General features: G+C 55.1%; 1 protein-coding gene across 1 annotated transcript in view; it reads left to right on the top strand.

The window, feature by feature from the left end:
* LAMC3 (laminin subunit gamma 3) overlaps positions 1 to 24,505 on the top strand; it is a 56,350-nt gene extending 31,845 nt beyond the window's left edge. Inside the window, exons 12-28 of the mRNA XM_017678036.3 lie at positions 2,817 to 3,035; positions 4,648 to 4,836; positions 7,814 to 8,059; positions 8,921 to 9,074; positions 9,781 to 9,923; positions 10,410 to 10,588; positions 11,093 to 11,234; positions 12,233 to 12,438; positions 12,793 to 12,869; positions 14,052 to 14,186; positions 15,328 to 15,475; positions 16,618 to 16,767; positions 16,940 to 17,042; positions 19,412 to 19,611; positions 20,167 to 20,313; positions 20,407 to 20,506; positions 22,962 to 24,505. Of these exons, the coding sequence (XP_017533525.3) occupies positions 2,817 to 3,035; positions 4,648 to 4,836; positions 7,814 to 8,059; positions 8,921 to 9,074; positions 9,781 to 9,923; positions 10,410 to 10,588; positions 11,093 to 11,234; positions 12,233 to 12,438; positions 12,793 to 12,869; positions 14,052 to 14,186; positions 15,328 to 15,475; positions 16,618 to 16,767; positions 16,940 to 17,042; positions 19,412 to 19,611; positions 20,167 to 20,313; positions 20,407 to 20,506; positions 22,962 to 23,212 (2,789 nt within the window). The 3' untranslated portion in view covers positions 23,213 to 24,505. The remainder of the gene's footprint in view (positions 1 to 2,816; positions 3,036 to 4,647; positions 4,837 to 7,813; positions 8,060 to 8,920; positions 9,075 to 9,780; positions 9,924 to 10,409; positions 10,589 to 11,092; positions 11,235 to 12,232; positions 12,439 to 12,792; positions 12,870 to 14,051; positions 14,187 to 15,327; positions 15,476 to 16,617; positions 16,768 to 16,939; positions 17,043 to 19,411; positions 19,612 to 20,166; positions 20,314 to 20,406; positions 20,507 to 22,961) is intronic.
* Positions 24,506 to 27,264: the final 2,759 nt, after the last annotated feature.

Raw genomic sequence — 27,264 nt, 5'->3', positions numbered from 1 at the left:
GTCAGGGACTGGTGTGTGGCCACATAGCAGCCAAGAACCACTGGGCATAGCCATGCTGTGGCCCAGCCCAGCACTGCCTGGAGGCCAGACCCTTGGCTGCCCCGTGTGGGGGCCTGACGGGAGAGGGCAGGAGTCCCCAGTGAGCTCCCCCTGCTGGTCACCAAGGTATTGTACCCAGAGCTGCTCTGGTTTTTAAACCTTGTCGAGGAGCTAAGTTGTCACATGGCTTGCGTGCGGATGTCTCACCACCTCTCACCCTGGTCACATGGATTGTCCTGGGGGTCCTCTGACTGTTCCTGCGTCCTCCCTCATAATGTACTTTCTCCTCCTTGTGGGCTTACCCCTTCCCACGCCCCCCACCAATACCTGTATGTGCCTGGATCAGGTATCCTCAGTGTCCCTTTTAAGAACAGATATTTCATATGCAGCATCCCTTTTACATGTGGAAATGAAATCTATAGGTATTATAACCTAAGAGCTCAATTTAACATCCTAGCTGAAATATACCGAATAAGTAAAAGGAGGATAAATGACAGAAAGAGATAATCATACGAATTCCCTGATGAAGTGGTCAGTGCCCCCCCTACACACACACTATAATGAATAAGTTTAGGAGAAACACGAAGCTCAGAAGCCACTTCCATCCTCAGGGAAATACAAACGCAGGGGTGTGGGTGGCTAATGTTAGGATCCACAGTCCCTGGGCAGGCTTATTTGAGGAGTATTAAGTGGGGACAGTCACAGAGGGAGGTGTCAAGGCTGGAAGCATCTGGCTCGCTGGACCCTGGGCAGCGAGAAGCCTGTGAGCCAGGAAGCTGAGCTCTGCCGCCTCTGTCACTGGTGGGTTTTTTTAAAGGTTTTCTCAGTCTTGATGGTTCCATTGCTTCGTTAGGGGAAAAATGTTTGGCAGAGTAACCATTCATTTGTGGGTGAAGCTGTAAAAGCAAATTTTAAATGTTCATCTGAATATGATTGACTTTTATTCCTTAAATCCTTTGTTTGTCCTTTTGAAATCATATGGGGATATTTGGGGATATTTGCCAGATCACTCTGATTGGGACTGTCACAGATGGGGCCACAGTGGGGACAGGCTGTGTGATGGCGATGGAAGCCCCAGGAGCTGATGGAAGCAGGGATTGGCGACATGATTTTCCAAAACGATGAATGGCTGTCAGGAAGATTCTGAACAAAATAAAGCATGGTGCTGCCTCTAGCACGTGCATTCCCAGATGATTCCATCTGCATTAAACATTCCAAAATATCTTGTGTCTATAAAATGGGTGTCAGAGTCTGGGCTCAGAAGTGTACAGAGGGGTTTTTCTGCCCTTTGGCCTCCAGCAGAACATTTGAAATCATGGGGGCAGTTTCTGCACATGTCAGGCATCTCATGTCCCTGGCCACTAATTCCACATTGTTTTAACAACCAAAATGTGTGCAAATGTGCTTCAAAGGGGGTGACTGGCTCCTTTTGAGAACCCCTGGCTTGGATGGCCAGCTTTCCCCAGGGGCCCTTTATGTCCAAGGTTTGGGGGTTGTGACCCAGCCCCTCCTGCCCCAGGTCCTTCTTCCTCTTCGCACCTGTGCCTTAATTGCCTTCATCCCCATCATCCTTACCAGTGCTCCCCAAAAGCCTCCCTGATTCCCCCTCACGCCAAGGTCCCTTTGCAGGAATTTTCATTTCCACGCTTTCTAACAGCTCTCAGCACTTCCTTCTGTCATTCACTCGGCCTTCAGCTGGCAGATGGTTACAAGGCGCCTGCTCAGGCCAGGCCCGTACTGGGTGTTGGGATGAACTGGAGAGGCAGGTGGATGTGTGACCCTTCACCTGACCTCCAGCCCAGAGCTCCTCTTTCCCCCGACATCGGTGACACGGATCTTTAAATGTTCTGGGGCAGAGCGCTCCAGCTGTTCTCCATGCCTGTATCTGTCTGTGTTTTTCGAACATAGAAATGTGATCACGTGGTGCAATGTTCTGCCCCTCGCTGTGTGCAGCTGACAATGGCATGTCTTGGAAGTCATTACTTGTCATTCATATAGAAAAGGCAGGCAGTCTGTATCCAGTGTGTGTCGTTTGTGGCATAGATGTCACGTAACATTTTCGCTGTCCCCCTATCGCAGACACTGAAGTGGTTTCCAGTGTTTGACCATTGCAAACAGCACTGCAGAGACTAGGGGGGAGCTTCCTGTAAGGGGCTTTGTATGCTCGGGCAGGCGTGTCTCTAGGATAGATTCCTCAGAATGAAAATGTTGGGTCAAAGAGCGCACGTTCTAAGTGTTGATACGCACTGCCGAGTGGTCCTCTGGAAGGCTGTTACAGGCTCATATTCTGGCGACTCCAGCCTGCCCGCTCTGGTTGCTCCCCAGTGTTTACAGACAGTTGTTTTGCACTTTGCCAGGAGTTTCTAGTTGTTTCTGTGGGAAGGCTGGTCTCATAGGAGCTACTCCTCTGTTACTAGAAGCGGATTATTTCCTGTAAGCACATGTGCGAGTTCCCCACGCACCCCTCCTCCCCTGTCACTGATCTTTAAAACACCAGTCTGAGGGGTGTGAATGCATCGTTGTTTAAATTTACATGTCTTTTATAACTCGTGGGTGTGAATGCTTTTCCATAAGGTTCCCAGTCTTACCTATTTCTTGTTCCGAAAATTACCTGTTTTCCCTATGCCCTTTGTCTCATGGTCAGTTTCTAAAAAAATTATAATTGGTGCCTGGGCTCCCCTTCTGTGTGTGCACCAGAAACCCTTTGCCTGTGACATATGTGCAGAGGAAGGCTTTGGGGAGAACTGGGTGCGCGTGACTCTCTTCTCGCTCTGCAGGCCGAGTGCTCCTGACTGAGGCCCGGCTCACGTCAGCCCAGCGGGGGCTTTCCCCACCGGCCCCCTGGGTGGAGACCTGCTCATGCCCTGTAGGGCACACCGGCCAGTTCTGCGAATCCTGTGCTCCAGGTTACAAGAGGGAGACACCGCTGGGGGGTCCCTATACCAGCTGTGTTCCCTGCACCTGTAACCAGCATGGCACCTGTGACCCCAACACAGGTGAGTCTCCCCATCCTGAGTGTCCCATCCTAGGGCCACCTGGGCTCCACCCAGGACAGCTGGATGACTGCTGACCTGAGCAGGGTCAGCTGTGTGCATGTGTGAGCCAACCAGACAGTATCACTGAGTGCCCGGCACACTGGGTACCTTTTATGTACTACATTGAATCCTACAAACACCCCCAGCTCCCTGGACCATTATAGTCCTGTCTCATGGGTGAACGACCTAAGGTGCGGGAAGGCTGCATGGTCAGTAGGTAGCAGAGCTGCTCCTTCCACAAGTTCACTGCCAGGTGTTAGTCCCCTTGGTAAGATAGGAACCCCAGGGACAGCTCGCCTAGGTCACTGAGCGGGAGGTGCTAGGGGTTAGACATGGGCCGTCTCCACCCCACACCACCGGCGTCTCGCAGGAAATAGTGTCAGCGCCCTGCTGTTTTCTTGGAACAGGTCGGGACTCTAAGAAGGGCCCTTAGAAGGGTCTTAGCTTTTCCCAGGCTCGATGCTGGAGTTGACAAGACAGGAGCCTGGGAATCAGCACCCTAGCCAGAGTGGACAGCACCTCCCGTGGCAGGCATCACGAAGCAAGCCCGGGTGAGGCCTCGTAACCCTCCCATGAGGTGCCCCAGGCAGCCCCTGCTGAGGAAGCAGAGTCATCTCACGAGATGGGACCAGTTCCTCATCGCTCAGAGCCTCCAGCCATGCCACGCCTTCCCGCCCAGCTTGGGCAGGCCCCCTCAGATGGGCAGGGAGCACCTGCGGCCTGCACTGGAGGAAGGAGTCGCAAGCGTGCGGGTGCTGGCTGGAGGCGCGACAGTCCCCTTAACACACTGCTCCAGCCCGAGGTCTCTCTCCCATTCACCTCAGTGCCATCCGGGGGCTACCGGGGGCCTCCTGGGAGGGGCAGTCTTGCTTCATGAGCCCCGTCTTGGAGAGTCTCCTCACCTACCCCTAGCAGTGGGCCTTCCTTCCCCAGCACCCCAGGCTCTGAGTGGATTCCAGGTGCTGTGGGTCTGGAGCAGGGGGTTTGCAGAGCCTCCGTCACTTGCGACCAGTAGGGGCTCCATTCTGTGAGACCAGGCAGCCTCCGGGGAGCCCCTGACCCCGCCCACGGGAAGCTGCGCGGCAGACTTGTGTCAGGAACAGAATCCCGAGTCTGTGTCACCCTTGGCTTTGGCCCCTGAAGTTCAGAGGACTTGGGGAAAGGGGAAAGGGGAACAGGACAAATGCAAACCATGTCCTCTGTTGGTTCGGTTATAGGCTTTGGAATACAAAATAATGATGATCCTAATAGTCACATGTGCCAGGGCCCTTTGCGTGGTCGCCCTGGATCCTGAAATCCCTTTGAGGTCAGAGCCATTGGCTTGCCCGTTTTGCAGGTGAGGACACCGAGGCAGGAGTGTGAGATGTTTGGCCCAGGTTCCCACGGTCAGTAGGTGGCGGGCATGAGCCCAGGAGGGACTCTTCATCCTGGGCTGAGCTGCCGCCACCTTGGAAGGGCTCCACCACCGTCCTGCTGGGGACGTGCTCTGTGACCCCTACCACCAGGATGTCTGCTGTTCTGGAGCGTTCTGGGCTCAAGAGGTCGTGACCAAGTGCTTATCTTACCCCCTCAGGGATCTGCCTGTGCGGCCACCACACTGAGGGCCGGTCCTGTGAACGCTGCTTGCCGGGTTTCTATGGCAACCCCTTTGCAGGCCGAGCTGATGACTGCCAGCCCTGTCCATGCCCTGGACAGTCAGCCTGCACAACCATCCCAGAGAGTAGGGAGGTGGTGTGTACCCACTGCCCCCTGGGCCAGAGAGGTGAGTGGCGCCTGCCCTGGGGCCCACTTCTACCCTGGGCTCCCAGAGTGGGGTGCTGGGTTTGGAGTGTGAGAGATGGGAGAGGGTGCAGCTTGAGGGCAGCAGGCCTGACCTCTGGGGACACTGAGTCCCATAGCCTCATGGCCAGGGCCCCAGGCATCTGTGAGTTTGTGGTAGAACTGGGCCATTGAGCATCTCCATGTCTGGGCCCTGGCCCCATAGAGCCTGACCTAGTAGCTTGAGATGGACCTAAGAAAATCGTATTTGTGACACATGCTGATATGCAGTTAAGGTGAAAAACCTGTGATTAAACTTTCAGCTTTTAGAAAATGTTGCCAGATAATGTGTGGAGCAGAAATGTCCCCATCCCAGCCTATTCTCCAGTCCTCATTCCCGCTCTAGGACTCAGCGCCATCCTAGACATCTGATTTTTTTTAACAGCTCTTTTGAGATATTAGTCACATACGCTGCAGTTCACCCACTGAAAGTGTACAGTTCAGTGTAGTTCTTTTGCTATATTTTGTGACAAAATATATATAACATAACATTCATCACTTTATCTTCAAGAGTCCAGTTTGGTGGCATTCGGTACATTCACAGTGTTGTGCAGCCGTCCCCACCATCCAGCTCCAGAACTCTTTTATCTTCCAAACAGAACCTCCGTCTCCGTCACTCACTCACTCCGCATCCACTCCCCAGCCCCCAGCCCCCACCGTCTACATTCTGTCTGAGTATGACGGTTCCAGAGACCTCATGGACATGGACTTGTACGGTGTTGGCCTTTTGTGTCTGGCTTGTTTAACTTGGCATAGTATTTCCAAGGTTCCCTCACATCTGATGGCGCGCGTGGTACCTGCGGCTGCTTTGGGACGGCCCATGGCGTTGGTGCACTACATGTGTGCTTAGCTGGGGCCTGCTCGGAAAGCGGCTCCCTGGCAGCCAGCAGCGGGGCTGGGGGAGGCCTGAGAATTGAGGGAGCGCCGTCCCACCCTGCGGTCAGGCTGCCCCTCCGTTTGCATAGCCTTCCCTGCGTTCTCTGACCTGGTCTACAGACGGGAGGAGAGCCCACTCAATGAGCATGTGGACAGTAGAGACGTGCGGTCTGGCGCTGGCTGAGATACGTCTGAGGGAGGATTTAGGAGGAGCGCTCCCTGGCAACCCACCCCTGGGGGGGTGCCTGTGTAGATGTTAGGCCCGACACCTTGTGTGAGCCCCTGTCTCTACCACACCAGCATTTCTTCAGGCCTTTTGAGGGCCCAGCACACAGAGTGCCCACCTGGACAATCAGAGTCAGGACTGACCAGGGTCAAGTCCTGACCCCTGCCTGCCCACCACCCTGACCCCAACACAGCCCTTCTCGGGACCTCACGCTGCCTCCCGCCCAAGGAGCTGTCTGCACACAGTTCCACTCAGGTGGCTGGTTAGCTGTAGGGCCACAGTCTTCATAACCAGCTTCAAGTCCCCCTTGCCTGCCTGACTTCACTTCTCCTGAGAGTCCCAAAGCCAGGCACTAACCTCCACCTTGAACTCCGTTCAGATTTTTATTTTCCTTTCTTTCCTTTTCTCTCTTTTTTTTATTTGCTTCCTTAGTATTCCTTCTCTCCAGTTTTCAAGGATGCCTGCCTTGAGTAATATTAACTGGATTTCAACCAGACCGATGAGCTTTGCGGACACAGGGAGCCCACATTATTTTTCACAATGACAGTAGCTATTTTTTAAATTATTAAATGAGTAATACATTTTGTAACACTGGAAACTGCACAGTGTGAAAAGGAACACGAAAGTGCACATGACCAGGGAGACCATATGCCTATCATCCCACCGCCCCAGGGGGCTGTGGCTACTGTTCAGGTCTGTGGATCCCCGGGTTGTCTGTTTCATGCAGAAACACAGGGATGGGTGTGTTTACTAGCAGTGGGCTGGCCCTGCACGAGCTGCCTGGTACCAGTGTGTTCTCTCATGCCTCGACCGTGGCCAGGCCACAACCCTCTGAAAACCTCCTCGCACAGCATCTTCTCTGAGACTCACAGTGACCCAAGGGCTGGAAGATGAGGCGGCAAGCCCAGCTCACAGGAGTCCGAAAGGAGCAGTCCAGGGGAAATTCAGAAACGAGGAGAAGCAGACAAGGTAAAGGCGCCCAGAACCACAAAGGCAAGAGCAGCCGCAGCTAAGAGCGTGGGAGCAGGGAGATGAGCAACAGGATAAAGAGGGTGACGTGACACTGGAGATGGTGACGAGGAAGATGATGATGTGATGATGACGGCGATGAAGAAGAAGATGACGGCGATGATGAAGGTGGTGGTGATGGAGGTGATCACGAAGGTGGTAATGATGGTGGTGAAGATGGAGATGATGACAATAAAGGTGGTGATAATGATGGAGGTGACGGTGATGATGGTGACGATGAAGGTGATGGTGATGACAAAGGTGATGGTGACAAAGGAGGTGATGATGGAGGTGATGACCGACGTGATGATGACCAAGATGAAGATCATGAGCGGGTGATGAACAAGCTGCTCTGCTGAGAATGATGGTAGTGACGTGACGGAGGTGGTGGCTAATGGTAACCAAGGTGCTGATGAAGAGGATGGTGAAGGAGACATGATGAGGGTGTGGTGGTGAACTGGTGGTGATAGCCCCTGCTGTTGGGCACTTACCACATGTCAGGAACTGTGCCAGGTGCTTTGCACACATGATCTCCCCAAACCCTTTCAACAGTGCTGTGAGGTAGCTGCCATTCTAATCCCCACTTGGCAGACAAGGGACCTGAGTTCATGGCTTGCCCGAAGTCCCACAGCCAGCTGACAGCCGAGCTGGGTCCCGTTCGCAGGTCAGCCTGACCCCGGAGCCCATGCTCTGCTCCACAAGGGGCAAGGAGGGACGCTGGCTCGCGTTCACGCGCACCCTGCCCCGCTGTGGGCCCCACGGGCTGCCGTTCCTCATGCCTGCTCCTCCACACACACCATTCTCTCCCCAGGGCGGCGGTGTGAGATCTGTGATGATGGCTTTTTTGGGGACCCGCTGGGGCTCTCTGGGGCCCCCCAGCCCTGCCAGCAGTGCCAATGCAGCGGGAATGTGGACCCCAATGCCGTGGGCAACTGTGACCCCCTGTCTGGCCACTGCCTGCGTTGCCTGCACAACACAACGGGTGCCCACTGTGAGCGCTGTCAGGAAGGGTTCTTCGGGGGCCTCCTGGCCCCTCAGCCCGTAGACAAATGTGCTCGTGAGTATCCACCTCCCGGACCCATGGCAAGTACCCACACTTCCTCCCTGCCCCTCCTCCACCAGTTTCAGCTGGCTGCTCGACAAGGTTATGCAGTTTTAGGCAGATTCCTCCCCTCTGTCCTCTCTTCCGGAAGGGTTTGCTCTCCCCCAAGGTCTGTTTCCCCTTGGGATCTGATCAGCTCTGATCCTGTGATTGTTTTTCCTGCCTTGATAATTCAGCTCTTATCTCGTGCTCCATGATTAGCAATAGACCGTGCCAGGAGGCCTGCGGCCCTCCTCATGTCCCTCCCGCCCCTGGGCTCCCAATCAGGCCGTGGTCCCCACTGAGGCGCTCTTCCACCCCTTGCCCCCACCTGGGTTAGCACTCGGCCTTCCGCCCCTTCTCAGAGGCCACAGCGTGCATCAGCCATGGAAGGCTTCCAGGAGGGCTGCAGGACGACAGCCCCACACTCACTCGGTCCTGACCCCTTTCTCCAGGTGGCATCAGTCGGCATTCTGCCCACCTCTCGTTTTTGGGGCTCAGAACAGCAGGGTCAAGGGACACGAAGCAGTGGGTTCGGGGGTCTGCCATGACCCCCTCACTGGGTCTCTGGCCTTTTCACTAGCTTGTAGGGTCTCAGGGCAGGCTCAGCAGGCCATCTGCCACCACAGCTATTCTGGGCTGACCCTCTAGAGGGCATAGAAAATGGGCCGAGATTTGAACCCAGCCCTAAGCCTTCTGCGAGAAATGGCTTCAGAGTCTAGGCTGAATGTGAGTCATCCCTGTGGGCCCCCATCTTCTCTGCCTCTCCTGGACCCCCAGAGGTTGGACGGCTGATCCGTGTGGTCCCCCAACACCCTCTTCTGCTCCTGCTTGCAGCCTGCAGCTGTAACCCAGCGGGCGTGGTCAGTGAGCTGAGACCCTGTGACCCGGTGAGCGGCCAGTGCTCCTGCCTGCCTCATGTGACCGGACGGGACTGTGGCCACTGCAGTCCTGGCTTCTACGACCTCCAGCCTGGGAGGGGCTGCCGGAGGTAGGTGGAGTGAGGCTGTGGGTGCTGTCCCCAGGGTGTCTCTCCAGGATGAAAGAGGGCACCAGGGGGCCTCCCGAGAGGGGCCTGGCTTAGAATGTGTCATCCCAGGCCCACTGCCAGGTACACTGTGCCCTGCACCAAAGAGGGACAAAGGGACAGTCCCTTGAGGTCATACTGATGGCCTGCCAGCCTAGGATGCAGGCCAAGAGCAGCCCTAAGGGATGTCTAGGTGGGTAGGGGACCGGTTTGGACTCTGATGCCCTCATCAGTAATGCCTCCACTCTGTGACATTTGGCCACAGCAGCACCTTTAGGGAGCAGTGGGGCACTCCAGGGAAATGCCCAGTGAAGCACCTAGGTCTCTTCCTTTTGAGATTTCTCAGAGCCTTTAATATGCTAATTGTATTGTGAGTTTCCAACAGAGGGGTATAGTCTCCCAGATCTATATGTCCTCATTGCCTGAGAGAGAGAGAGAGAGAGAGAGAGAGAGAGAGAGAGAGAGAGAGAGAGTATGTGTGTGTGTGCACGTGCATTTTGTGAGACTGTGCTTCCCAGGACACAGCTGGGGGAGCTGTTTGACAGGTACCCACACGGAGATGGGGCCTTGTCAGCACACCTGAAGGCCTCTCACCAGCTGCAGCCAGCAGAGGCTGGGCCGGGAGCAGCCCTGAGCTCGTCTCAGACGCAGGTTCCTTCCCTTATCATAGCTGCAAGTGCCACCCGCTGGGCTCCAAGGAGGAGCAGTGCCACCTTAAGACAGGGCAGTGCCCCTGCCGCCCAGGCGTTGAGGGCCAGGCCTGCGACAGATGCCAGCTGGGTTTCTTTGGCTTCTCTGCCAAGGGCTGCCGAGGTAAGGAAGCTGGGTCCTTCACAGCTGCCTGGAGGCTGGGGCCTAAGGTTTCCGGGCGGGAGACTGGTGGGGAAGATGACGGTGCGGCAGGAGGAAGATAAGATGCGGGGCAGGTCTCCTCGGAGCAGTCGTGGAAACATGGAGTGAGTAGGCAGAGGGCAGCATGGGGCCGAGAATCTAGTCACAGGCTCCACTGCTAAACTCCTGTGTGTCTGGACCGTCAGGACACCGCTCTGGGCCTCCGTTTCCTCATTCACATGGTCGGATTGCATGGCAGTTCCTAAACCTGGCTTGTTCTCAGATCCCGGGAAAACGCTGAAATATGTCAGGCGCTCCGTCATCACCACTGACCTCTGAACCAGTCTCCTAGGAAGGACCCCAGGGGGTCTGGAGCAGGAGGTGTGAGGAAGCAGGGGATGTGAGGTGTGAGGGTTACTGTGTGAGGCAGCCATCAGGGCACCCAGCGCCCTCTGCCCCGGCCCCCAGCCTGCAGGTGCTCCCCACTGGGCGCCACCTCAGCCCAGTGTCATGAGAACAGCACGTGTGTGTGCAGACCTGGCTTCGTGGGCTACAAGTGTGACCGCTGCCAGGACAACTTCTTCCTCACAGCTGGTGGCACACGCTGCCAGGAGTGCCCCACCTGCTACACCCTGGTGAAGGAGGAGGTGAGTCTGCCCATCCAGTCCCTCCCTGCCCAGTCTCCTCCACCTCCTGTTCAGTGAATGCCAGCTTTGCTTTGGAATTGAAGAGAGGGCTCAGGACTTGTATCCCTGGCCCACCACATGGTCACAAGGTAAACATGAGCTGGTGCCTGGTCGGCAGTTCCTAGCAGCTGGCTCCTACCACGCGCTCTGTAAGTGCAGTATTGTTCAAGAGATTAAAAGAACAGTGCTGGAGACACTCAACCAGCAAGTACCTACAGCATGTCTGCTCTGCGCCAAGCCCTGAGAACCCCCATCCTTCCCTCAGCAGGGCAGAGGTGTGGTCAGCTGAAAGCCAGGGGTGGGCAGGGCTGGTTCTCAGTGTGTGTCCTTAGCTCTGAGGCTCAGGATAGGAATGGGAGAAGGGAACTCTTGGGGAGGGCGGGCCAGGCAGAAGCCAGGAGCCGGTGTCCAGGCCGGACTTCCAGGCCAGCGTCCTCACACCACTTCTTTCTCTGACCCTGCCAGGCTGGCAAGCTGAAGGCCAGGCTGACCCTGATGGAGGGGTGGCTGCGAGGGTCCGACTGTGGCGGGCCTTGGGGACCACTGGAGGTTCTGCAGGGAGAAGCTCCTCGGGGGGATGTCTACCAGGGCCACCAGCTGCTGCAAGGTACAGCAAGGGAGCAGAGTGGGAGACTGGGACGCAAGGGGGGTGGCTGGCCAGAGGACCCCTTCAGTCTGACCTCAGGATGCTTTGGGGGCTCTGGGCTCAGCCTGAGGAAAAGCCGCTTGCTGGGAGAGCCCCTCTGACCTCCTTGTAAGTGGGTTCCTCCTGTGATAGTCCTGTCTCCCCATGGACTTCCCCTTCAGTGTAACCTTGTTAATATCGATCGCTGACTACAGCTTCGGTCCCCACACCCCTTGTCCCACCCAGAGTGTAAGCTCAGTTGGAAGGGTCGGGGGCTGGGTTCATATTCACCAGTTGTGGGCTGGGGTTTGGGGGTGGGGTGCTGTCCAAGGTGCTGAACAGGTAAAGTTCTTGCTGTCTTGACTGTCGGCTGTTTTGCTCCCTGCCCTGTCACCGGCACAGAAAGCAGATGAATAAATAAGAAAAAAGTCTGATACTTAAAGCCAGGTGGATTTGGCCCTGGGACACTGACATTTAGGGAGCATTGAAAGCAAATTGATTACTTTGTGAAATTCCATGTGTATAAACACCTTTACTCTAGAAGCCAGACATAGGTGAGCTGAGTGCCTATTTGCAAGACTATTCATCAAAATAGGGAGCTGTCAGATGCTATGGGTTGAATCCCCCATCCTGAACCACACTACAAATTACAGGGCTGACCCGAAGTGGGGTTTTCCTGCTCTGTCAGATTCAGGAACTGCTTGCTGCGGCTCTAGAGGACCTAAGTCCCTTCTAGTCCCCCGTCTCTGGCTGACTTATGTGGGGCCTTGGGTAATGATTTGCGTCCTCTGGGCCTGAGCCTTTGCGTCTGTCATTTGGGAAGGCTCTTCCTTTGGAATTGACTGGTGGTGCTCAGGCCTGGGAATGGAGCTAAACTGTGCCCAGAGTGAGTGGCAGGCACAGATGGAGGCCCTGAGGGTATGGGCTTTATCATGACATCTTAACCACTGTGTGACTTCCGGACTGTGGGCTTTCTGCAGGGGCCCAGGAAGTCTTCCTAGAGCAGGTGACAGGCCTCCAGGGTGCTGTGAAGGCTGCCCGGGAGGAGCTGCGGGTGCTGAGCAGGAGTGCCCACTGTGCCCAGGCTGGAGCTGAGAAGACCTGTATCCAGCTGGCAGATCTAGAGGCAACACTGGAGTCCTCAGAAGAGGAGATTCTGCACACAGCCACTGTCCTCGCATCTCTGGTACCCTGGGGGGCCCCTCCCCCTCCCCCGACCTGAGCTCAGTGCCACTGCCCTGGTGCCCTGGGGTATTCCTCTCCCCTTTATGGGAGGCTCAGTTTTCCCATCTGCAAAATGGGAGTCACACAATGTCTCCTCTGCTGATTCAGTGAGACAACATTTACAAAGAATGAGGCATGTTCCATGCAGACAGTGAACGCTCAGCAGGTGCTAGGGCTTCACTCGTGACTTGGAGGCCAGCTTTGTGCCTTTTGAGAATAACTGGTGTGATCTAGTTCTCCCCAGTAACTCAGCAAGATGTGGCCCTTGCCTTTAGGGTGGGCCATCAGTTCTTCCTCTCTCCCTGTTTGTCTAAAGGTGATTCCTCAGGAAGGGCCTGGCCAGCCCACCAACTGGAGCCACCTGGCCACAGAGGCCCGTGCCCTTGCGAGGAGGTGAGCCCCCAGATCCCAGAAGCATGGTGAGGTCCTCCACACATAGCCATGAATGGGGCCAGCCCTTCTCCCGGGGGGTTCTAGGCTCAGGGTCAGCTCCACGGTATTCCTACCCAGGATTTGGAATCAGATAAGTTTAAGAACTGCTTGGTACAATGGGAGGTGGGGATACACAAGGACAGTGTGAGCCCAGACAGTGATACCGGGTTTAGGGCTGGGCTGCAAAGCTTGGTCAACTGAAGTCATCTGAACACACCCACTGGCTGTTTTTCTAACAGCGTTATGGAGATGTAATTTTCACACCATGCAAGCACCCATTTGAGTTGCTCAGTATATTCACAGAGCTGTGCAGCCGTCCCCACAATCAGTTTTAGAACATTTTCTTACCCACAAAACCAAGCCGGTACCCACTAGGCATTCCTCCTCATTTTCTCCCTGCCCCCGGCCCCTGGCAGCCACTAATCTACTTCCTGTCTCCATGGATTTGCCTAGTCTGGACATTTCACATAAATGGAATCCTACCATGTGTGATCTTTTGTGTCTGGCTTCTCTCACTTAGCGCAGTGTCTTCAGTGTTCATCCACATTGTAGCGTATATCAGTGCTTCATTCCTTTTTACAACCAATTAGTATTCTGTTGCATTTTGTTTATCCAGTCATCTGTTGATGGATCTGTGAGCAGTTTCATCTAGTGCCTTTAAGAAGCAGCTTTAAGATCCTAAAAACACAAGATCTGAAACAGTTTTCCACTTTAGCAGTACTCCAGGGACTGTGGACCCATTTCACAGATGAGAAAATAGACTTAGGGCAGTTAAGTGACTTGCTTAAGGGCACAGCTTGAAAGTGATGGAGCTGGGATTCAAACCATGGCTGTCTTTATTAGGGTGACCACGTAACTTATTACCCAAACTGAGATTTTATGTGTGATAAAAGGCCCTGTTAATCACTGAAATAGGACAGCAGATATAAGCTCTGTGTACCAGGCATGGGGCACAGGTCATCTTCCCATCCATCTTCAGTGTGTCAGGCAGAGGACGGAAAGCAGCCTGGACCTTGTGGCTCTGCTCTGGGATGGCATGAGGCCCACGTGGCAGGTGGTGTGGGTTTGCAGATTCTGCATGCAGCCACTGCCCTTGAATCCCTGGCAGAACCCAGGCCTCATACTGTGAGTATTTTCACACAGCCACAGAGACAGGGCCGCCAAGACTGAAGCCACTGCTCGGAGGGCTCTGATCACCTCCAACACCAGTTACACGCTTCTCTGGAGTCTGGTGGAGGGCAGAGTGGCCCTGGAGGCCCAGCAGGAGCTGGAGGACAGGTGAGACCTCCCGGTGTGGGTAGGCGTTTGGGTTGGCTTCATGGAGTGACGGGGCCTGCCAGGGGCTTCTGGTTTCAGAACCTGCTCCCGTCCCTTGAGTCCTAACGTTCTTTGGGGTAGGGCAGGACATCGGGAGCCTTGGGCCCACTCACCAGTGAGTTACAGGAACCCACTCATGCCTGGGTGTGCAGCCCTGCGTCTCAAGACAAGGGACGAGAGCCTGAGCAAGGAGGGCCCAGAGCAGTGTGTCTCTGCCCATAAGCCCTACCTGCCCGGGTCCTACAGGGCAGCTCCTCTGGGCACCAGCTTTCTTCCTGGCCTCTCTGCTCTGCTCTGGGTGGCCTTGTATCCCATTCTCGGCAAAGGGTCAATGTTGAGCTCCCAGTTGACTTCCTAGATGAGAGACTATGATTGGTCCAGCTCAGGTCAGGTGGCCAGCCCTGAGCCAATCAGCCTGTGTGTGGTAAAGTCACCTGACACACTGGTGGTGGCAGGGCAGGTAGCTGGCTCTCTGAGGATGGGTGTGGCGTGGGAGGGAGTAGGTAGGGAGGTAGTGGGTACTCCAGCGGTGCTCGTGTTGGGGGGCTCTGGGCAGGGTGGGTGTGGACAGCTGGACGGGACGGGAAGCCTGTTCTAGTCGGTTGAGTACAGCCCCTTGCGGGTAGAGGCCCCGAGCAGACATGCAGCCCCAGGGCTTTCCACTTCCCTGGAAAACAACATGCCCAAGGTCACCCAAGGGCATGGCTGAGCCCAGACTAAGAGCCTGGGCTGCCGTCCCTTTCCCGATGCCAGGCGTTTCCCTCTCCACGATTCATGCAGAAGAGCCAAACATTGGCAAAACATGTGATTCTCGAGTGGAAACCAAGCAGGCGCCTTCAGAGAAGCGTGACTGAATCAAATGAATGAAGAAACAAGAATGTGGGCCCTCTCCTGCCTTTTCCATTCATTTGAAAGCTGCCAAGTAGCAGCCAGTTCCCGTGGCCAGCTGCTGCGTACCGACCCCGCAGAGGGAGGCTGTGTCCCGGATGTTGGGAGAGGCCTTCAAAACTCAGGGGCTGCAAGTGTGGGGGAGGCAGGACAGTGATGGGGAGGGATAGCCCTGTGCCCTGCTCTGTGGGCCATCCTGGTTCTGTCTCCTCAGGTACCAGGAGATCCAGGTGGCCCAGAAGGCTCTGGGCATGGCTGTGGCAGAGGTACTGCCCGAAGCTGAGAAGGTGCTGGCCGCCACGCAGCAAGTTGGTGCAGACGCAGCCCCGTGCCTGGCCGCGCTGGCTGCCCCCGCAGCACCGGTCAGCTCGGCAGTCCTCGGAGCACCGCATGGGGCTGGGGTGGGAGGGGTGTGGCAGCTGGGAAAGTTTGGCCCAGTCAAAGGCAGAAGTGGCTTATTTTTAACCATATAGCAGTTGATTACAATGAGATAATCCACCTCCAGGGCTTGGCAAAACACATGCCTGGCACAGAGCACTTTGCCAGTGTTTGTTATTGATCATCATAGTAATACTGAGGCTGGGGCCTCTTCTCCAACAGAGGGTGGCGTTAGTGACAGCAGCAGATGGGTGCCAGTCGAGTATGCCAGACACATCCCAGTTCGGCCACTGCAGCTCTGTGAGCTTGGCCAAGGTTTCCCTCCCTGTGCCTTGGTTACATGTCCGTCAGATGGAGCTTGCCTGTTAGGCTATGTTAGGACTCGGCGCATGGGAGACCCCAAGGGGATTTGTGAGTAATGCACAAGGTGGCTCTCAGCCCTTGTCGGCTCTCATCCCCTCTGGGCAAATTAGCCCCTCCTGTCTTCTCAGTAATCCTGAAATCCCAAACCTCAGAAACTGAACTTTAGAAAAGAGACTAAGCTTATACAAACACATTTGGAATGTGGCAAATCCCAACTGGGGCTGATGCCCAATGCTGCTGCTCTGGGTCTTTGCTCCTCCCTGGAGTGTGAAGAGTAACTTCACAGGTATGACTGTGCATTATTATTATTATTATTATATTATTATTATTATTATATTATTATTATTATTTTATGTGGTATTAATGCGTCTGACCCCAAGTGCTGCCCAGATAGCGCTGAGGGTGTTAGATAATATGCAGTGCACACATATGCTTCTGCTTCTCCAAAGTCTGAAAAATTCTGAATTTGGAAGTACCTCTGGTCCCAAGATCTCAGCAGAGTCTGTGGACCAGAGAGAGGAAATGCAGGTTAGGGAGGTTAGCTAGTTACCTGAGGCCTCGCTTGCACAGTTGGTGGGGCTGGAGTCCCAGCTCGAGAGACAGATTCCCCAGCCTGGTGTTCTTGCCCAGCCCCTTTGCTTCTGGGGGTCCCCATGCAGCCCTGCTCCTGCCATGCCTGTCCCTGGGTGCCTCTCCCCCAGGAGGGGATCTGCCCCGAGGGCCTTCCTGCCGGACCCTGCCTGAGCCCACCGTCTCCCTGCAGCCTCAGAAGTCCCAGGCAGGAGAACTGGGCCTGAAGGTACAGGCCCTGGAGAAAACGGTTGCCTCCAGAGAGCATGTGGTCACCGAGGCTGCCCGTGCCCTCCAGGCAACTGCCCAGGCCATGCTGCACAAGACGGAGCCCCTCACACAGGTGGGCTCATGTCCTTTGAAGCAGACCTGGAGGAGGTTGGGGCTGTCCTGGGGTGACCTGGGGGTGGGGGGTGGGATGGGGCAAAGGAGAGGGAAGGGCAGAGGCCAGAAGTAGTCCTTCCATCCCTCCCCGCTGTAGCGCCACCCACCCAGCCTCTCTCTTCCCTCTCCAGCTGTGCCAGGAGGCCAGAGATGCCCTGACCCGGGCTTCCTCCTCCGTCCAGGCTGCCACAGTGACTGTCGCAGGAGCCAGGGTCCTGCTGGCCGACCTGGAAGGTATGCACGCCCTGCTGAGCCCTTGGTTCTCCATGCGTAAGTGCCCATGACAGGTGCCTGGACTCGCCAGGGCAGGCTTGGCTTGGGGGACGTAAGTCCGGTCATGTGGGCGTAAGCCGAGCAGGCTGTCCCCTTCGGTCAGGACCTCTCCCATGGCTGCTCCTCTCTCCCTGTCTCACCTACCACTCACCAGGGACTCCCCGCATAGCGGCCCACCATCACACCGCACGCAGAGCCCCTCAGGGCCAGACGGGAAGAGAATCTGACGCCATCAGCTGTGCACCCCTGGTCTGGGCCGCCCTGGCTCGGGTTCCTGTTATGGGGTATAGATCCAGTTGCTGTGGTCCGGGGTTCCGTGGGGGCTACTGGCAGGGAGACACAGTTCTCTTGAGACATGGGTGTGGGTTGATGTCAGTCCTGGTCTCTGAGCTTTAGGAAAATGAGGCTAAGTGTTGCCACTTTATAGAGGGTAGTCTGAGGAAAGAAACTGGTATGTATCCATGGTGTCAGCTGAGCTGAACAGAGGCGTCCAGATTCGGTACCTCAGTGTCCCACTGCGTAATGTCCCCTTTGGTCCAGAGAGAAGCTCCCTTGCCCTTTTCTGTGGCTCTGTGCCTGTGAGCCAGACAAGGCAGTAACACAGCCTGAGTCCCTTATGCCCTTGGGGTCTGAGACCAGGAGTCAGGCTCTTGTCATCCCCCCAACCCCACCGCTACCCTCCAGCCATGGACCCAGATCCTCCAGTCAGAGGGTGGGCTGCTCAGACTGAAGTCCTGGTCACCCACTGGTTAGGGGGCATCTTATAGAAAAAGTGTGGCTGTATGCGCTTGTCTCTGAGTCCCGTTAGGAAAATGTGTGGTGGATTACAATTTTAGAACCAAAGCATTATGAGAGGTCTTAAGGTCCTCTGCTGCAAACCCCCCACCAGGCAGTGGTTCACCCACCCTCCATTGGCCTACCTCCAGTAACGGTGAGCTCGCTGTCTTACAAGGACCAGCCTCTCATTGGATGGTTCTGAGAATAAAGTTCTTGCATGTACTGAATGGACATTGCCTCTGTGGTGCTGCACCGTAATCCACACAAGGACTTGCCTCAAACCTCTTACCCCAGGCTCTTGTCCCTATTCCCACCCCTTTCAGAGATGCTGCTCTCTTACCATTAGTTGGCCCATGTTCAGTTGGTATTCAGGATGAAACGAAGATTTGCTGAATGAAATGTGAAAGTCTTCCCCAGCCTGCCCCTAGCGTTTGACATGCTCTGCAGAGTGGGTTGTGTTCAAAAACTTTTAGGAAATGCTATAGCGCCCTCTTGAGGCCTTATAATGCACACTTAGAATATCAAAGGCCCTGAAAAGTCCTGCAATAAAGAAATCTGGTTCACTTTATTTACACTTAATGTTTCCCTTGACATTTACTTATTTATTTTTATTTTATTTTTATTTATTTTTTTAATTTTGGTATTACTAATCTACAATTACATGAGCAACATTATGGTTACTAGACTCCCCCCATCATCAAGTCCCCACCCCATACCCCATTACAGTCACTGTCCATCAGCGTAGTAAGATGCTATAGAATCACTACTTGTCTTCTCTGTGTTGTACAGCCCTCCCCGTGCACCCCCCTACATTATGTGTGCTAATCATAATGCCCCTTTTTCTCCTTTTCCCTCCCTTCCCACCCATCCTCCCCAGTCCCTTTCCCTTTGGTAACTGTTAGTCCATTCTTGGGTCCTGTGAGTCTGCTGGTGTTTTGTTCCTTCAGTTTTCCTTTGTTCTCATGCTCCACATATGAGTGAAATCATTTGGTACTTGTCTTTCTCCGCCTGGCTTATTTCACTGAGCATAATACCCTCTAGCTCCATCCATGTTGTTGCAAATGGTAGGATTTGTTTTCTTCTTATGACTGAATAATATTCCTTTGTGTATATGTACCACATCTTCTTTATCATCTCCTGATGGACACTTAGGTTATCCCTTGACATTTATTAACAGAATTAGGAATCCACAGAGTTCCTTTTGAGAAACCAATTTTGTGTACAAGAAGCAAAGTAGATCTAATTTTTAAATTATCTTCTTAGAAAATTATGTACTATTATGGCCCCAAAGATTAGAAACCTTGATTCTTTTAAAATTTGACTTTGTTTATTATAATTAGTACTGCTTAAGATAAATTTCCCTTATAATTTTATCTGAAAGGAAAGGAAAAATAAGTCTCTTCTTTACAGAGGGAAGCGACTTCTTACTAGATCTCCAACCGTCACTTGCATTGTCCAAGGTGTGGGACTGGTCAGGCATCTGGGGAGTGACTGCCTGGCAGGTTCTTAAAGCATGAGCCGGCCCTCCTGACACACTCTCCACTGGATTTCAGGAATGAAGCTGCAGTTTCCGCAGCCTGAGGATCAGGCCACGCTGAGCAGGAAAGCAGATTTCATCCGGGACAGGGTTCTTGCAGACTCAAAAAAGAAGACCAAGCAGGCAGAGAGGATGCTGGGAAACGCGGCTTCTGTCTCCTCCAGCGCCAAGGAGAAGAGCAGGGAAGCTGAGCTGTCGGCCAAGGACAGTGCCAAGGTTGGGGCCATGGATGTGACAGCATCCCTGCTTTTGAGGCCTGTAGGAGGGCTGCTGTGTAAGAGCTGCCCTTCCGTGGGTTAAACACTGGCCCGGCAGATCTGCCTCCTTCCCTGTGTGCAGTGCTGAATACTCTGTGCTTGTGGGCTCAGGGGGTTCTGGGCTGTTAACTCCAGAGCTTCATATGGGTGCCCCTGTTGATTCCTTAAGAAATAGGGGTCATAGCTATCCCCATGGGTCAGATGAGGACCCTGCGGCCCAGCCTGGTTCAGGAACAAATCACATGACCAGGACTCACACCCACGTCTGGCTGACTCTAGTCCCTAAAACTCTAGGCTTTCCTTTGCAAACTGGGCCAAAGTCTAATTGGCATATGTCTCCCCAGCTCTCTCTGGCTTTCTTGCACCTGCCAGCGGCCAGTACATGTTGTTGAGTTAATGAGTGATCTGTCGTGGAGTGACACCTGCTTGGCCTCGGTGCCGTAAGAGTTCTTTGCCTCTCGAAGGACTTACTCTACTCACTCCCTTCCCCCCGCCTCTGCTGCCCACCCCACAGCTTGCCAAAGCCTTGCTGAGGGAGGGGAGGCAGGAGCGCCGGCGTGCCAGCCGCCTCTCCAGCCGGACACAGGCGACCCTCCGACAGGCCTCCAGACAGGTGCTGGCCTCGGGAGCACGCGGACTGGAGCTGGAGGAAGCCAAGCAGGTACGTGTGCTGGGCCCCCACCCCATTTCCTCCCGGCCCCGGGAGCCCGCGGGGAGCTGCTCAAGGTTTTCCTCCATCCGTACCTCCCCCAAGGTGGGTACTGGGCTGAGTGAGATGGAGCAGCAGATCCGGGAGTCGCGCAGCTCCCTGGTGGAGGATGTCAAGGCCTTGTCGGAACTGCTCACTAGGCTGGGTAAGAAGGCCCCGAGGCTGGGCCCTGGGTCCCTGGGGCACCTGAGGAGCTCTCCGTGAGGCCCAGCCCTAGAGATTTCCTCCTTGTGCTCATGTCCCCCAACTTTGCAACCAGTCGCAGGCATTAGGACTCACCCCAAGCCCCCATGCCAAGCAGGGTTGGTGTCCAGAAGTAAGTTCTTTGAGCCTCCAGGGACCCCTGGTCTGGTGGGGGAGGGAGACATGGAAAACTCACAGCAGAACACCTTGTAGGTTTCAGAGGAGCAGGTCAGCCCTCCGTGGTTGAGGCTTTCAGAGAAGGAGAAAATCACAGAAGCAAGTGTGGCATCAAGGGTCAGGGACTGGTCTGCGGCCAGATAGACTAAGACTTAAGCCTGGTCCTTTCCGTTCCTTGGCTGTGAGACCTTGGGAAAACCATCCACCCCTCTGAGCCTCAGTTTCCCCATCTGCAAAGGGGGAATAGCAGTCGGTGATCACACTCTGCGGTATGCAGTTGGAGTCAGTCAATAGTGGCTCTTAGGGAGGAGGTGGAGGTCAACATGAGCCTTAGCAAGGAGGCATTTCAGATGGAGGGGACAGCACCCACCAGGCATGGAGCCCTGACAGTCGGGCAGGGCTGTGGGGGAAAGCACTTGGGCTCAAATGAATAACACACATTTTTAAATATTGTGGTAAAATACACATAAAATTTACCATCTTGACCATTTCTAAGTGTCCAGTTCTGTGGCATTCAGTACATTCATGGTTCTGAGCAATGCTCACCACCATCACCTCCAGACCTTCCATCTTCCCAAACTGAGACTGTCCCCATTGAACACTCACTCCCCATCCCCCTGCTAGCACTTGGCACCACCAGCTTTCTGTCTCCATGAATTTGGTTCTCTAGGACCTCACGTCAGTGGAACCACAGTATTTGTCCTTCTGGTGATTGGTTTCTTTCACTTACTATGTCTTCAGGATCCACCCATGTAGTGGCATGTGTTTTCAGTAGCCATTATAAATAGGAAGGGGAACAATCTCATGTTCTTGTTTTGTCTGGATGCCAGGTCCATGCTAAGCTATTCACACACATGATCTTGCAGAATTCTCATTTTCACTTTTTGAGGCAAGGACACTTACTCTCTTGCCATTTTGAAGATGAGGAAACTGAGGCAGAGAGTTGAAAGGATGTGCCCGGGGCCCCACAGACAGTCAGTGGGGAAGCCGTGGTCACACTCAGGTCTGGCTGGTTCAGGGTGCTCACCTACAGCCACCGGTCTGTACCCTATGCTGAGGAATTGGAGCACTGGACACAGTGCTTGGCTCAGAACAAACACTCCATGAGGGTAAACTTCTCTGGCTGTTGCTGTCATTCATTCATTCAGGCTGGCACTGGGCCTGACCTGGGGGTACCAGAATGAACAGCATACACCTCGACCCTGCCCCTGTGCCCAGGAGCCCCAGCTGGGCAGGTAAAGTGGTAGCTGTAACCTGATTCTGAATCTCCTCAAAGGCCAGTCTGTTTGGGCTTTCCTGTGGACAGTGGGGCCCCTTGAGGTCTTTGCAGGAGCAGGACCTGCCCAGGAAGCAGGGCTCAGCTCCCATCTGCCTCCTGCCACAGCTCAGCTCCTGCAGCTGCCTGCCCTCCAACCCAGCCTTCACTGCCCAGGAAATTCTGGGCTGTTGGAGAGCCCTGGGGCCCACTGGGACCCTGTGGGATTAGAAGCCATTTAGGACTTAACTTCCCCATTCCCACCGCTCTCACCTGGCTGAGCCTGTCTTCCTGTTGAATGTCCCCCTTAATGACAAGGTGATAGGACCAGGTTGGGGGACAGCATGTGAGTCCATGCCATGTGTTCAAATGTGAGCACCTGGCCACCTGGCCCCGCCCCTTTCTTTTACTTTTAGGGAGGCTCAAAAGGCTTTAACCCCAAGAAATAGAGCTAATCTGTGCAGGGCCAGGGCTAGACCCTGCTGCCTGCCTCCCAGGCCTGCAGCCCTTCCTGCCCCCTCTGCCTCCTCAGCCTTCACTCTGATGCCAGAGGCCCTTCTTTTCACCCAGAGTCTGCCCACATCCTGGCATAGGTGATCTCTATAAATGTGTGCTCTTGCTGAATCAGTGTGGCATGTTGGAGCCAGCAGGAATCATGGGACCTCATGCATATACACTGCTTTGTAGATGAGGAAACAGGGGCTCGGGACTCACACAAGGGCTCCTTTTATAACAAGAATAGTACTACTAACAGCAAAAAGTAATAGTTCCCCACTGCCTCCCAGGGGGAAAGTTCCAGGGTCTGCTCATGAACCCAGGGTGGTGCCCAGACTAGGCCTTCTTTGTCCTCTGCTTTCCTAGTAGATTGTGGGCAGTCAGAATCCTAGAAGGTTTGGACTGGGGAGGGTCTCAAGGCTGAGGGCAGAACGGGCTCCTGGGCCTGTAGGGGAGCTGGCCCACACCGCGGCTGTCCCCCCCTCTGCAGAGTCATTGGACACTCATCAAGCCCCAGCCCAAGTCCTGAATGAGACCCAGTGGGCAGTGGAGCGCCTAAGATTGCAGCTGCACCCACCAGGGCCCCTCCAGGGGAAACTGAGGCTGTTGGAGCAGGAGTCCGAGCAGCAGGAGCTGCAGATCCAGGGTTTTGAAAACGAGCTTGCTGAGATACGCGCTGACAAGCAGAACTTGGAGGCCATTCTGCACAGCCTGCCTGAGAGCTGTGCCAACTGGCAGTGAGGGCCACCCAGACCCCTGCTGTCCCCGGCCCAGGGCAAGCCCCCCGCCCACCCAACAGGGTGCCCATGATGGCCAGCCCACCAGAGCTTGCTGCCGCACATCCGCCAACTACTCACACACCTGTCCGAGTCCATGCCCAATCCCCCTCCATCCCACAGGATTGAGTGTGCATGTGTGGTTTGCTCAGGTAGCCACTGTGCACACGACCCCATCCGCATGCACTCCGTGCCATGCATGCATAAACAAGCGTGCCCCCGGTGTCAGTAACACGTACACATTGTGGGCACTTGCCTGTGTGTGTGGCACATGTATACAAGTTCATCTCTGCACACACATTACAGGTGGTCCACAATTGTTTATTGAGCACCAGCTGTGTGCTGTGCCCCCTCTGGATGCTGGGTAGTTAGGTTAAATACCCTGTGCACCAACAGATTCATTCTTGTTCCTGAAAGCAGGGACCCAGGCAGGGTAGCCACCTAGGAGGTTGACGGGGGGCCATCTACAGAGATCCGGGCTGGCCTCAGCAAGAGCCAGAGCCCCCAGTCCCAGAGCTCCCCTCTGTCCTGCTACAGGCCCCCAGTCTGTCCCGTGCCATGCACACCCAGCAGCTCTGCACTGCTGAGGGACCAGGCAAGCCAAGAAATACAAGATCCTAGAAGAGTTCTCAACAGTAGAACTGGGAGCTCAGGGGCCACGGTGCAGCCTGCTAGGAACTGCCAGGGGGATGGTCCACCCTGCCCTTGCTTCATGGAATTATCATTGGCTTCATGGAATCCTTTGTTCTCAGGATCCCAGGACTAGGCCAGGCATACCGAAGGATTTTCCTGCTCTGGGGCCAGTGCCCCTTTTAGCCTGTGGCCTGTCCAAAGAACCAGGCCTCAAGGGCCTGAGGAGACCTGTGTCAGGAAACCCAGGTCGCTGGGAGTTCCCCTTTGTGACCCCACTGACCCTGCTTGGCCATTGACTGATTGACACTCCTCAAACTGGTCCTGCGGCTCCACCTGCCACAAGGGAGGCCCTCGCTGAGCATGGAGGCCTGGCTGCCCTTCCAGTCTGCCCTGCAGGGGAGTCCCCTGTGGCCAGGCCCCTGGCAGCCTCTGCCCAGGGTCGTCTGGCATTTCCTCCTGAGACTCCTCCCCTCTCCCAGGCCTTCTTCCAGCAGACAGCAGGGCCTCGGCCCCGGACAATGGGTGTCTCCGGGCCCACCCCGGCTCTTCATGTCCCTGACTGTGGGACAGGCAGCAGCATGGGCCAATTCTGTTTGACATGGAAATAAAGGGCCTCTTTACTCGGTGGGTGATGTGACTTTGGTCCTCCCATGCAACAGGGGCCCTGGCTGTGGGTGCAGACTCCTCCCCAGCATGTGGGTACACACAGCACCCCTCGAGTGAGTGCACACACCCAGCGCCCAGTGGTCCATCAGCCCACATGCAGTAGCAGGAAGGGGGCAAAAGCTGAGCTCCTGGGCTTTGCCAGGGTCCCCCTGGGGAGGGGGCTTCACTAGGGTCCCATGACCACAGGTACCTGCCCTCTCCCTTCTGGTCTGGGGAGTGATCAGGCAATAATGTTTAGGGGAGTCTGAGGGGCGCGGTAATGAAGCCTTCAGTTGACCTCTGGTTCAGGCTGGAGATGCTGAGGCAGGAAACGGTGAACTCAAAACCAAGTGACTGTTGGCACAGAAAGGTTCAGGGAGGAGGAGGACGGGCTGTGGACTAGGCCTCCAAGGGTGGGGAGCTAGAAGGGGGCATTCCAGGCGAGAGGGTGCACAACAGCCCAGGGTTTGCAGGGTGGGGGCCTGGCCCGCACGGATCACTCTGGAACCCGGGTTGTGTGGTTGGGATTATGGAGCATGCTCAGCTGGGGCTCAAAAAAGGAGTTCGTAGGGAGCACATGGGAGGCTCCCCTGGGATCCTGGGCTGTGAAGACAGGCTGGGGCTGGGGACTCTCTTCTTTGCCCCTCCCTCCTGCCACCCTTGGTCTCAGCCTCTGCTTCTCCCTCCATGTCTGCTTTGGTTTTTTCTCTCGGCAGAGCAGTTTTTCTTTGCTTTTCCTGAGCTTAATGGAAGAGGACGCCCACACTGATTCCCCAACCACAGCCCCCAAATTTACATATCATGTCAAATGCTTGGCACAGACAAGCTGGAGACTCTCCCGATTCCACCTATCCAGGAGAGACCCACCCCACTTAGGCCATGGGTCTCCCCTGACTCCTGTCCAGAGTGGCAAGGGTCTCTGGGTCTAAGGGTGTATAATGAGAGCTGGGCTGTGCTCCCTACACACCTGCCCTGGGAGAGCATTCAGAGACTAGGTGTGCTCCCCTTCAAAGAACCTCAAAACCAAGGTGGCAGAGGGGGCTGGGGAAGATGGGCATAAGTCACCTGGGAGGGAGGGCCGGGCAGGGAGGCCAAAGCAGACGGCTGCTGCTCTACAGTGAGTCTGATCACTGGTGTCTAATGTACGCGGTGCTAAGGAGATGGGGTCCTTGGAAGACCCTGGAGCAGAGTGTGATGTCACCTGTCCCCTCCACCCACCTTCACTGCTGTCAGGGACACAAACCATTCTCATGCTGCTCTTGGCATTAAAACTTGTCTCGAGCTCAAGCTGTGGGGCTCAGCAAAGCCCAGTCTCAGCATCCCCAATGGGTGGAGAATAGGCCTCCTCTCCATTCCATGGTGATGTGTCTCAGGCTTGACGTCTTGTGATTCATGCAGTCCAGTCATGCCTGAAGTGTGCGGAGCCACTCTCTGGCCCCAGAGGTGGGGCTGCGGCAGGGTGGAATGTGGCAGCTGTTGAACATCTGGTTGGGGATGCAGCCCAGCAGCTGAGCAGTGGGAGGTGGGGTGGGCCTGCCCCGCAGAATGGCTGACTAGGACCAACCAGCCCAACTGGCCAGGGCACGAGCCTCCTGAGCCTGCCCTGGGAAGTGTGCCATGAGGGCCCCTTCTAAGTCAGCTCCTGTCTCTGGCTGCCAGATAGAACATTTCCCATCAACCAAGGGTTGAAACTCCTAAGCCCTTCTCCCCTCCAAGCTTTTATTATCTGCTTAAACCACCCTGAAAGTAATAAAAGTTACAATAGCCTCTACGTGGTGAGAAGTCCTTGTTTCCTCCATTCTGCAGGTCAGGAGATAGGCTCAGATAGGTCAAGTGCTTTGCTCAACGTCACACAGCTTGGCCAGTTCCAAACCTTAGGGGTGAATGGACACAAGAGAGGAACCTAGGAAAAGTAGGTCCTTACCATGCTGGGAGGTCGAGGCTGCTCCCTGAACTGCTGTCCTGGCATTAAAACCCACCGTGGGGTGTCCCGTTCTGCCCTTCCCCCTCCCCTGGGACACCCTGACCTCTGCCCTTCCTGGGGCAACCACAGAAAAAGGGTGAGCTGGTGGCAGGATCCCAATCCTAGGGGTCAAGATGGAGACAAGTCTGTGGGGAAGGAGGCTTCCCAGATCTCATCCTGATTTGGACCAGAGACTTCCGGATTGCCCTGTAACCAGCGCTGCTTCCCGCATGCTGGGCCCGGCTCCTCAGGAGCCTCGGTTTATCGTCCCAGTGGACTCCAGGCTTCAGCTTCCCGACATTTCTTTTCTGTTAAACGGGAATAAGCCTTATTTGATAGAGTTTTGAGAACTTGATGACATAAATATATCCTGTACTGACCTGGCAAGTGCCTGGTGCACAGTGAGTGCTCAAGAAGTAGGTGTTACGCACAAAATACCAATTCGTTCTAATTGATTCAAAGCGTCACTGATGTCCTAGTGGCACTTTGTCGTTATGCATTTTTGCAACAAAAACAGTTTTTATTTTTCTTTCAAGAGTTCGAAATCAAGGTGGGGAAAGCCTTTTCCCTCTAGAAGCGCTCCAACGGGCACGCAGCAGCCTCGGCTCCGGGGGCGCTTGCTGCCTGCCGCTGGGGACGCGTGTCACCCTTACAGCCGCCCCCAAGTGCGTACTAAGGACGTCCCGCCTGCCTTCCGGGGGAACCGCGGCTCGGAGCGCCGCAGGGGCTGGTCGAGGGCCCGCGGGGCGCAGGGCTAGGCACCCGGCGCATTCTCC

The sequence above is a fragment of the Manis javanica genome, chromosome 2 (genome assembly GCF_040802235.1).
Source record: "Manis javanica isolate MJ-LG chromosome 2, MJ_LKY, whole genome shotgun sequence".
In the NCBI taxonomy this organism is placed as follows: Eukaryota; Metazoa; Chordata; class Mammalia; order Pholidota; family Manidae; genus Manis; species Manis javanica.
This window is presented reverse-complemented; position numbering and strand designations above follow the sequence as displayed.